The following is an 11,985-nucleotide window of genomic DNA, read 5'->3' as shown; positions in this document are numbered from 1 at the left end:
TTTAGGAATTGATCAGCCACATGATCCCTAGACATGTTCACATCATCACTATAGGGGAGATTTATAGCCATTATATGATACTGATGTGTGGACGCATGCTAATAATGGGCCGAGACACTTTTTACCTCTTTAGGAGGTTTTTCCATCTAAGCGTATGTACACACTCTTAAGTGTGTGTGTAATTGACCTTATTATGTCAATTCACTTATACTGACTCATTCTCATCAATCTACTTGAGTGTTGTGCTTCTCTCTATCTCTCCTTGCTTGCTGCATCTATCTATATGTGTTTTGCTACCTTCGTCTCCACTCTAACATTGCCGAGTAAGGATACTATTCTCATGTATAAGGGCTAAGATAGCAAGCAATAACCGTAGTAGTAGAAAAAAATTTAATGTATCCAAATGCACTAAGGTATTAGAATGAGTATACAACAATTTGTTCATGGGTAAGGATGAACACATTTATTACTTACATTTTGGGGTATACAAGGGTAGGGATAATTTTCCAATGTCACATAGGTAGGTTTAGTAATCATAATAGAATAGAGCGTAGGTAGGTCTAGTAATCATAATAGAATAGAGAATAATTAATAAAAAAGATATAGGCAATAATTTTAATGTGAGTTTATAGCCTTAACTAGTAGTGTATTGGCAATAATTGGAGTGGAAATTTATAGAGTTTTTTTTCTTTATTTTAAAGAGAACATAACTAGTAGTGTATAGACAGTAATTTGAATGGAAAATTATATTCTAAGAAATAAAACTTCTAGATACACTAAAAAATCTCAAATTATAGGATAGATAAAATTATGGTATTAAAAGCTAAAAGTAATAATATTTCAATTAGTTATAAACTTTAAATAAATTGAATAAAAATAATACATAATTGATTAAATATATGAATCATGTAAATAGAAAATAAATATTAGTTTAGTACTTAAAATATTAAAATTAGTAAATGATATTAGTATAATACTTAAAATATTAAAATTAGCAAATGATAAATTTAGTTATATAAAGTAGATACCAAAATGTATTTTGAAATCAACATAATTTATGAAGTAGATAAACATGTATAGAAATAATATTGTTAAAAAATGTTAGAGAATGAGTTCTCTTGTTTTCCAAAAAAAATTAGACAAATTTGTATAAAAATAAAAAATGTGAACTTCATAAAATTTCAAACAATCATGGGCATGGTGGAGTGCCTAAGAACTCAATTTCCCATCACAAAAAGCAATGTAAAGGTGCTAGTTGTGTGTCTTGGTTGTAAAAATATAGCTTTAGAGCTTTAAATAGCTGGTTAAATTATCAATAAATAAATAGCTTTAAATAGCTGGTTGAATTATTAATAAATAAATATAAAATTCACACTTTTTATGGTGTTGGGTGATATATGACATAGCAACAAGAAGAGATGAACTTTCACATTTAAACATAAAGAAGGGATGGGGAAGAGACTCTACCACATATTTTCTTTTTAAATATGACTTTGGATATTCAAACCATGGAAACAAAGAACAATCATGGGCCTCCCATTGTGCTTATTAAAAAAAATCCAAACTTGATTTTTTTAACTTGAATTTTACATAAATTCTCCTACAAGGTACATTTCCTTGCCACTAAAATAAGAATTAGAAAATGCTGATATTAAAGTAATATATTTAAGTCCTAGATCTAGAGTAGTGTTAAGTAAAAATTAAAGATATACGAAGAAGTAAAAACATGGACCTAAGTACGTATTTAAATTAAATGCCAATGCCAGACTTGAAAGCTTAGATTCTACAATAATGCCTAAATATAAAGTCTCAAAGGTTATTACTAATCCCTATATTTATTTTTAGGATTTAGAATTTTGATGATATTTTTAAACATATAATAGAAATCTATTTAAAATCAAGTAAGAAACTTCCACGCTTCACATGTAGAAATGCATGATTCAAGGTTTGATTATGGTATTTACGTAACCTTTTAGAGCTACGACTTATGTTAAGCATGGACATGGATTAGTGTACTTCATAGTCTCCAATAAATCTTCTTATTGTCTCTTTACATGCTTGTTTACAAATTTGCAATCTTCTTGGTAGAAAAGCTTTCTAGCTCGTTTTCTAGTGAAATAGTTAATAGTTTTAATAGGTATATAGTGCTTTAATTGCTTTAATAGGTATATAGTGCTTTAATTGCTTAGCTAAACACTAGTTATATCAAATGATCTTTTAGGATAACATTATCTCTTTGTCATACTATCATGATCATTTTAATTTCTTATTGACTAGCTCCACATAGAATCTCTCACTCTCACTCTCTCTCTCCCCTAGCACCCTCATTGCCACCCTTTCTTAACCAGCTTGTTTCTTTCTTTTAGCCCCTTGTCGTTACTTTGTGCCTTGCAATTACCTATCCCTCCTCCTTAACACCTTTAGCCCCCTCGCTATTAAGGATATATATATATATATATATATATATATATATAGAGAGAGAGAGAGAGAGAGAGAGAGAGAGAGAGAGAGAGAGAGAGAGAGAGAGAGAGAGAGAGAGAGAGAGAGAGAGAGAGAGAGAGAGAGAGAGAGGCCTAGGCCCAGGCCCTACCTGTAAAGGAGAGTTGGTGGGGGTAAGTAGACTCTTTAAGTCACATGTTTCATGTGGCAATTATAATTAGGGTGGGGCCAATTGTTCGTGGGTAAGACCCTTTATAAAAGGTGACACTCTCACATGGCTAGGTTGTAATTGAGAATTAGGCATATATATTTATACTTCAATTAATATGTCTATATATATATTAAATAAGCAAATTATTTTGTGCGTATGTGTATACACATTGATATATCACATGTAATTTATTTGTTATTGAATATACTTATATAGATAGATAATTTGGCATCTATATATTTCTCTGTGTATAATATATGTACACAATAATTACGGATATAACTACTAAATTATCTCACAAAAAAATCCTACCATATGTAGATACAAAAGAATATTTCACCTACAAAACACAAATATGATCTACTAAACCTACACTACCCTACAAAATAAATACGGATATTATCTCACAAAAACTTCCTACTATATGTAGATACAAAAGAACCTTCCACTTACAAAACATAAATATGATGTAATAAACCTACACTACCCTACAAAACAGTATACACTATAATGCACCTATACTACCCTACCCTATTAATGAATGCTCTACCTTTCATAATAACTACAAAACGATATACATTACAATGCACCTATACTTCACTACCCTATTGATGAAATATTGTCCCTTTCATAATAATTACACCTATGCCTAGTACTCTTCCTTTCATCGATAATCTTTCACCTATAAATTATGAATATGATGTAATAAACATACACTACCCTACAAAACATTTTACACTATAATGCACCTGCACTACCCTACCTTATTGAATGGTCTACCTTTTATAATAACTACACCTATACCCAATACATTACCTTCCAAACATCTTTATAGCCTCACCTATACCTAGTACATTTCCTTCCAATCATCTTTATAGCCTCACCTATACCTATTACATTGCCTTCCGATCATCTTTATAGCCTTGCCATTCAATAATAACTACACTTATACATAGCATATTGCCTTCCAATCATCTTTATATATAAAAGATCCTTTCAAAGCTTCCCTGGGATGACAATTCCTCCTTCAATCTATATCTTTTTCATGTAAACCTTTAAAACATATTTAAATCCCATGTTTCTTCCTTACACAGTAAGGAATATTCAAGTAATTTCCAACTCACAATCCACATAATACTAAAACCTCGCCAATCTCCCCTATTCATGTTACATGGCTATATGTAGTCCCAAAAACCCAATAGAATACACATAAGGAGAGGTCACAAACCTCCACGTGGATTCCCTTGGTATTCTTAGTAGTAATATAGATATCACAAAAAATGACCACGCCTCTATAGTGGTATTAAATTTGTCACTCAAGCTTGTTTTAACTTAAGTTTGAAAATGCTATTTTATTTTAACACATGGGTTGGTATAAAAGTTCAATATTTGGTTACATATTGTGTACCATGGGAATTAAGAGTTTTAGAACTTTTTTACAAATCAATTACATGCTAGAAAGTATGTAGCTTTAATAAGGACACACACACACACACACACACACACACACACACATGCATGCATGTGCAAACATGCACATACATGCACAAATTTTAAATTTAAAACATAAGATTTAGAACTAAGATATAAATAAAGTGGCTAAAGAAATGAAAGTTTTCAAGATCGATATAGTTAAGGCACAATCTTTGTGAGCAAGTTGTTTATAGTTTGAGGTAAACATCATGGCTTGTGTGCTCGTACATGCACAAACTATTCATTGAAAGCTTTAAATTTAAAACACAAGATTTAATACAAAGATATAATCAAAGTGGCTAAGATATAATTAAACACAAGATTTCATACTAAGATACATGCACAAACTATTAATTGAAAGCTTCAAATTTTGAAAGCTTTAAATTTAAAACACAAGATTTAGTACTAAGATATAATTAAAGTGTCTAAAGAAATGCAAGTTTTCAAGACTGAAAACAGGCAAGGCATAATCTTTGTGATTTATTATTTGAGGTAAATATCATGACTCACTTGAGGTCCACAAAAATAATAAGTTAGGTGGATGGGGACCTCAAGACCTAAATAAACACACTAAATAAAACTTAATTAGAGATTTGCTAATATATACAGGCTCCACCACAAGGGTCCCAAATGTTTGACATGAATAGAAAAACAAGATATGTAACAAAGAAATGTGAGGGCACCAAATGTAGCAATATAGCAATAGCTTGGGATGAGTTGTAATGTGGGCTATTGACTTTATGGGAGGAAGGAGGTACAAATGTTTAGTCTACACTTCATATTAAAAAAAACAAAGCATAAACAAAGAAATTTGACCTTGCATGGGGTCCATGCCTCTCTACGTCCATGATTCCCATCATCATGATGCTTGCTTCTATTTGAGAGGGCCAAATGTAGAAATATAACAATGACATGAGATGACTTGTGTGATGACACATATGCAAATGATATTAGATGTGAGGAAGGGCACACCATATGAAGGTGTGCTAGTTCTAACCCATTGTCCACCCCATTTTCCAAAGGTGTGTGGATGAGGGTCAGATGATTACTTCTACACTCTATTAAAAAAGGAAAGCATACATCAAAGAAATCAAAGAGTGCCAAATGAAGCAAAGCAACAACTCAAGACTAAGCTTAATGATGACAAAGCAACTAAGTGCATATTTGTGGGTTATAGCAGTGGCAATAAAGGCTTATTGTGACGTAGGTTACAAATGCTTGGCACACTAGTAAATGATCCATGGATGTGAGGAAGGGGACACTCCAAGAATGTGTACAAGTTCTACTTTTGTTTTTCGAGTCGGGGTTAGGGGCTTCCCCAAAGAAACACTTATGACATTAACTTTGTTGATAGTAGTTCCGTTACTCCCTCAAGGCATAGCTCTAGGAGACCTAGCTGCCTTAGGCATGTCAGCTTAGGTAGTGAAGGACCTACACAAGTGCATCTACTAAAAACTCTATTATGCCTGGTGGATCTCCGATAAGGAATTGCCATAACCACAATGGGCATTGGCTCAAAGTGCAAGTTCTACTCTATTGTCCAAAGGTGTGTGAATGAGGGACATCCAATGCTCTGTGGTGTGGCCCCTTGGACTTCACTCTTGTTTTTTTTAACTGATCCATGGATGTGAGGAACTAGATCCTCTTGTTTTTTGGTTTTTTGGGTGTTTATATGGGGAAGGAAAGGGTGTGGCTTACATTCACTCGTTAGGGGCGCTTAAACACTTAATATTAGACAAGACCTTGGTGAGATGGAGAAGGCAGGCCTCATGTCGTTTCACGAAATGGGCGCCTTGTAAAACTACACGCAAACCAGGGGCCACGCTTCATAGTAGGAGCACCAAGATGGTGCCTCTTTGAGCGTCGCAGGCGAACTTAAAGGATGGGTTACTGAAGCAATCAATTTACCAGGTATTTTTCCATCTAATTTTGCTGTTCGCATGTTGAGCTGTGCCCTTTTTTGACCCAGCAAACATCAAGCTCTAGTTGTCTGTTCATGTTTAGGAGGCCCTGCATGGCTTCCAACCCTGGGCTCCTCTATTACTGCCACCATTGCGAGAGAACCATACGACTGGCTAGCCCGGACAATCTGATCTGTCCGGAGTGTAACAGTGATTTCATAGAAGAACGCCCCGGAGGCCCTTCCCCAGAAGATGCCCCTTTCCCATCAGATTTCACATTTAATGATTTGGACTACATGGGTCCTGGCTTCGGCCAGCTGTTGGAAGACATGTCAAGTTTTCTATCCCACATGCAAGTCACACCCATGACCGCCCATGGCGCCGATAGCAACAATGAAGGCCCACCCCAAATCCTGAGGCTTGGTACGGATGCCCGTGATCTCAACCCAATACTCCTTCTCCAAGGTCGGATACAGAATCTTATCAACTTGCGCAATGGGGATCTTTTCATTGACAATGGAGGGCCTCTGCGCCTCCCCGGGACCATCGGAGACTACTTTGTGGGGCCTGGGCTGGAGCACCTCATCCAGCAGCTGGCTGAAAATGATCCCAACAAGTATGGCACCCCCCCAGCCTCCAGGTCTGCAGTTGAAGCATTGCCCAGTGTAAGGATCTCTAAAGAGCACCTCGGTACGGATGCTGCCCAATGTGCTGTGTGTAAGGATGAGTTTGAATTGTGCTCCCAAGTTAAGCAGATGCCATGCAATCATATGTACCATCCTGATTGCATTTTGCCATGGCTGGCACAGCACAATTCTTGCCCTGTGTGTCGATATGAATTGCCCACAGATGACCTGGACTATGAACAAGCTCGTGCACAGGGACCCAGGGCTGGAGAATCTTCTGAGATTGCAGTTGCAGAGGGTGCACAAGGGGAACGAAGTCGGAATCCTTTCACATTTCAGAGTCTTATTGGACAACCCATTGTGGCGAGCTATCCTACAGAAACTGACAATGCATCAGAGCAGCAAGATGCACTTTTTAGTGCAGAAACCAGTGGTTCTACACAAGGAGGTAATAGCAATGGTTCTGATGGAGGTGCTGGGACAGGTCGACGGTTCTCCCTTGTGATTCCTTGGCTCAGGGGAATGCCTGCTACTTCCCAGCCCCTTGCAAATACACAGACAGGAAATTTGAGCATAGAAACAGTTTCTAGTGAACCGGTCGAGGAAAGGAATGCGATTCTGGGGCAACTCACAAGGGGTTTCATAGCTGCTGCTGCTGATGATGGTGACACTGTAATGTCTGAGACAAGGCAAGAAGATCTGGATTAACCCTGGCTATTTATTTGCATTTGTGGCAACTTGTCTGTATATGATGGGCCTGTATACCAGGTGAGGTGGTTCTGCGTGTTCATCCTATTTCTTGTCTTGATTGCTGAGGCTAATAAGTTGCTGATAGATATTTGGCTATTCTAGCTTTCAGTGGAGTCAATGGTTGTTATCTGGTTTATTGGAGACCTTTGATGGTTATGTGTTATGTAGTACATGCTTATGCATAATGCAGCTCATTGTTCAAACCTTTATGATTAGAATCAATAACATATCGTGAATTGCAAATTATATGCTGGACCACATGGTTCGAAGTTGTAGGCAATGCCCATGAGCCAGTTGTTTTGCTTTTGTGTTGTTTGGAGCATAGATGTGATTGCTCAATAGTGTTTTTTCCATGCAAAGGGGTGATGAGATGCTTACCCAAATAGTGTTAACTGTTTCATTGTACAATGATTGACAAATGCATATCCCAAATTCAATGAAGTAAGTGCTTAAGACAAGCTGAATTGATTTTGCTACCAAATTTTTTCCATTCTTCTCATTGTCTAAGTACGATCAAGGTTTGGTTTACCAAGGCCATACCAGGGCATGCAAGAAGGCTCATCATGACCTGTAAAAGCACACTTGATGTAACTTCCCCCCCCCCCCCCCCCCCCCCCCCCCCCCCCCCTTTGTTATGAGGTCAAACCTTCTGGAAATAACCGATTTCTGATAGGTCATTATTAACAAACATTATGGGATCAAAGAGCACAAGCACCTTCTGCTATCTCATTTGGCCACAACGTTTGACAGCTTCTTGTATGTTCAATCCCCCTGTTGCCATGCTACCTTACTCCAGAAAGACCTGCTTGTCTTGTGTAAACCAATGACATCTTTCTGAGTTAATTCCCTTTTGCTACAATTCCCGAAGTACGCTCTAATCAGAGCTTGGATTGAGGCCCACCCACAGGGGATATATGTCTCAAGATATCTCGGAAACTTACAGCATCCTGCATACCCTGGATTCAGGGAGCCACATCTATAATCTAGAGAGCACAAAGAGCTTTGAGGAGACGCCAACCATGCAGCTAGCCAGGGCAAATGAGGATCGTGGATATGTTCCATGGACTTGCAATCTTTTGATTTCATCCAGGCTGCTTGATAATGCATCTTCTTTGTTCTTCATTGGCAGATACTAGACTTTTCAGCCTGATGTTAAAGTCTGTCGCATGTAACTGGTCCAGAGCCATTTTTAAATGAGAGTAAGGCTCCATCATACGTATTTGAAGCTGCTAACTCTGTATCACTGTCATCACTATCTTGTTCTTAACACGCAAAAAGAAATGAGGCTCAAAGTTATAAGGTGATGGACCCAATGTGAGTATAGACACCCAAGCAGGAGTGTCTCCTCATCCCAAGGTTTGGTTCGGTGTTTTTATGTTTATAGATCTTGGGAACTGAATTGTACTTTATCTCCTTGTTCCAAGGTTTGGTTATAGATCTTTGGGATTGAACTGTACTTTAGAGCCTTGCTTCACCTGGAATCTTGCAGAAGTGGTTTTAAGGTGCAAACAAGGTTTACAGGACATGTGGACGTTTTACAGTTGGGAACCAGTACCGGTTTGTCCTTCTTTTTAGCCTAGGGTTTCCTTCCTTTTCTTTCATTCCATTTGTGTAGGTTGCCTCATTAGGGGTCAGCTCATAGAGCCAGAAGAGCACAGTCAGGTTTGGGAAAAGATATATTTTGGTACCTTTTGCTCATTCATTAAACTTGCATGCCTGCCTTATCTTGACGAGCTCTAACTGTAAGATGTTCATGTTGTTCAGCAATGTGGTGAGAGTGTCTTCATGGGCAACCTCACACCGAAGAAGAGGAGCAAGAGGGCGATGACTCCAAGTTTAAGGCGATCACATCAGTCATGAAGAGAGCCACTCAGAGGTCGCTTATCAGAGTCACCACTATGATTGTTATGAGGGATGACAATAGTTAGGATGAGCCTTGTCGTGGTCGCCCACCACAATGATTGTTATGAGGGATGACAATAGTCACAATGACCATTGTCGTGAGAGAGTGTCAAGAGAGCCAACACCAACACTCTAGTCAGAACAAGCATTGTCGCCTGCTTGACGAGATTGCCGTGGGCATCGACAGTGTTGAGGTCCTAAAGGAGTTCACCTCTATTGGCTACCAACTTGGGTTGCAAAAAGAAGGGGAGATTTTTCCTCAACATCAAGGCGAGCAGGACCATGTTTCCAGCCATATCTATTAGGAGAATCTCTAAAGCCACCAGAGGTGCTTGGTGGAGAGTCTTGATGGCATTTAGAAGTTGGAAGAGATGTTAGCTGATGTGTCGTCACCACAGGCGAGAACATATTTGGTTGGAGAAGCTAGTAAGGTAATGACTGCAATTTTTGCTTCTGTAGAGGTGAACAGGAGCATGTTTCCAGCCATATCTGTGAGGAAGAATCTTTAAAGCCATTAGAGGAGTTTGTGGAGAGTCTTCGACATCATTTGTGGTTTCTGTAGGTGTTGTGCACCACAAGAAGACATGTAAGCCGATGTGTCTTCACCACAAGTTGGAGAAGCTAGTAAGGCAAGGGCTGCAATTTTTGCTGCTGGAGATTGCAAAGTTTATGTCTGTGCGGATGTGAGTGGATACAAGTTCTAGTAACTGGTTCAAGGAGATGGTTTTGGTGATTTATATGATCAAATGCGCTGCTAGATGGGGATGCTTTAGTGACTTTTGGGAGGGAGTCTACCATGAGAGTTCTCAGCAATAGGTTTCTCAACCTGTGCTTACATTGGAGGAGTCCCATCAGTGGTTATTACTTCATGAGGAGGTGCTTGACGAGTGGCAGATACTTTATCTGGCGGTTCTTGATCAAAGGCTTCATAAGGAGGCCAACGGGCATTTAGTCTAGCGGTGTTGGCTAGTAACTTGGGGAGGGGAGGTCTCGAGTTCAAATCCTTGGGGGCCCCTATCGGTATTGTGGCCACATTGTAACACCTTTGGGCGGCAAGGACAAGGCGTCTCCGTGTACCAAATTGCGAGTACAAAAGGATCTACTCAAGAAGAAAACAAAGGCTTACATTTGTAAGTTCTTGTGTTGACAAGGTGAGGAGAGAATGTTAGCTTACCTCATTTGAGTTGTTAAGGCCTCTAGTACCTTGGTTCGCAGACGACTTGAGTTTGTAAATTCTTTTGTGCAGTACCCCATTTGAAAGTTGTACTCTTGAGGACAATTGTAGTCTTATTGGGGAAGAGTGATGCATTTGCAAAGTTTGATCATGATTAGTAGGTGTCTAAAAAACCCCCCACCTTAAAACATAGTTGCGGGAAACTCCCAAAACTCGAGGTTTTTGGGCCGTTTTAGTCATTTCAAGAGGTCCAAAGATACAAAATGCGTTTCGGCCATTCCCATTTCTGAAATGGCACGTTTAAGCGGTTTCCCTTGTGCCGTTTCGGCCACTTCTGTAAGCCCAGTGTGTGGGGCGTGCAATGACAGACTCAACCACGTATCCGAGAGATATATAGAGAGAGAGAGGGGAGAGAGAAAAGGGAATGGGGATCTTGCATAGTACACGACACTGAGTGGGGAATAGGCCCTGCTCCCTTTCAGGAATTTATTCAAGAACAATCCATGGGCACGCTTTCTAGCACCAATATAATCAATGAATACAAAACAAACAAATATGCCGATGTAGGATATCCAAGTCGAGGTCGATGTTGATGTTGAGGCACGAGATCTCTGATTCTTAGCACACCACGGGAATGACACACAAGTATCTCTCACCGGGCTAGTACCAGATCCAATATCCAAATCCAAATCCAAGTCCAAGTCCAAGTCTGGATCCAAATCCAAGTCTGGATCCAAATCCAAGTCCAAGTTCCATAACCAAGTTCCATGTTCATGTCCAAGCTTGTCCAAGCTTTCGTACCCAAGCTCTGTCAGTTCCATGTTTATGTTCGGGCGTCATGCCCAAGCTCTATGTCCAAGTTCCATGTTTATGTCTTGCTTCATGCTCAAGCGATATGTCCAAGTTCCATGTTATGTGCAAGCTTCATGCCCAAGCTCTATGTTCCATGTCCAAGCTGTTTGCCCAAGTTCTCCATGTCTATCCTCCATGTCCAAGCTCTTTGCCCAAGTTCTCCATGTCCAAGCTCTATGTCCAAGTTCCATGTCCAAATTCCAAATTCAAGTTCCATGCCCAAATTCCATATTCAAGTTCCATGTTCAAGTCCCATGCCCAAGCATAGTTGCTAGACGTTTTTAAAACGGGAAGCATTATAGGAGTTTTATACTTTTAAAAACTTTTTTTATTTTTGGGGAAGTTTTTAAAATAAGTTTTTTATTCATTAAAATTTTTTAAGCTATAATTGTGGCCTCTATATATAGTTTTTAACCCTAGGAACCATAGATTTCATGTATAAAAGTTAAACTTGTGCATAAAAACTCAAGAGTGAACAATTTGAAGCCAATGGCTATCATAATTCATTAAATCATAATGATAATACATTTACATGACTCTAGGCCCCCATATGGTGGCGGCAATGCCAACTTAATATTGGTTTACCAATGACCATTCAACATTGAGCATTCTTGTTTTTAAAAAAACACGTCCTAAATTTTTTTTAATTACTTTTTT

General features: G+C 38.6%; 1 protein-coding gene across 1 annotated transcript; it reads left to right on the top strand.

The window, feature by feature from the left end:
• The first annotated feature begins 5,770 nt into the window (after nt 1–5,770).
• LOC147633535 (E3 ubiquitin-protein ligase RING1-like) lies at nt 5,771–7,607 on the top strand. Its single transcript, XM_086806636.1, has 2 exons — nt 5,771–6,034; nt 6,128–7,607. The coding sequence occupies exon 2, from the start codon at nt 6,138–6,140 to the stop codon at nt 7,356–7,358; it is 1,221 nt and encodes a 406-aa protein (XP_086662762.1). The 5' UTR covers nt 5,771–6,034; nt 6,128–6,137; the 3' UTR covers nt 7,359–7,607.
• Nucleotides 7,608–11,985: the final 4,378 nt, after the last annotated feature.

Source organism: Cibotium barometz, chromosome 12 (assembly GCF_041138505.1).
Source record: "Cibotium barometz isolate CiBa-2024 chromosome 12, ASM4113850v1, whole genome shotgun sequence".
Classification (NCBI taxonomy): domain Eukaryota; kingdom Viridiplantae; phylum Streptophyta; class Polypodiopsida; order Cyatheales; family Cibotiaceae; genus Cibotium; species Cibotium barometz.
This window is presented reverse-complemented; position numbering and strand designations above follow the sequence as displayed.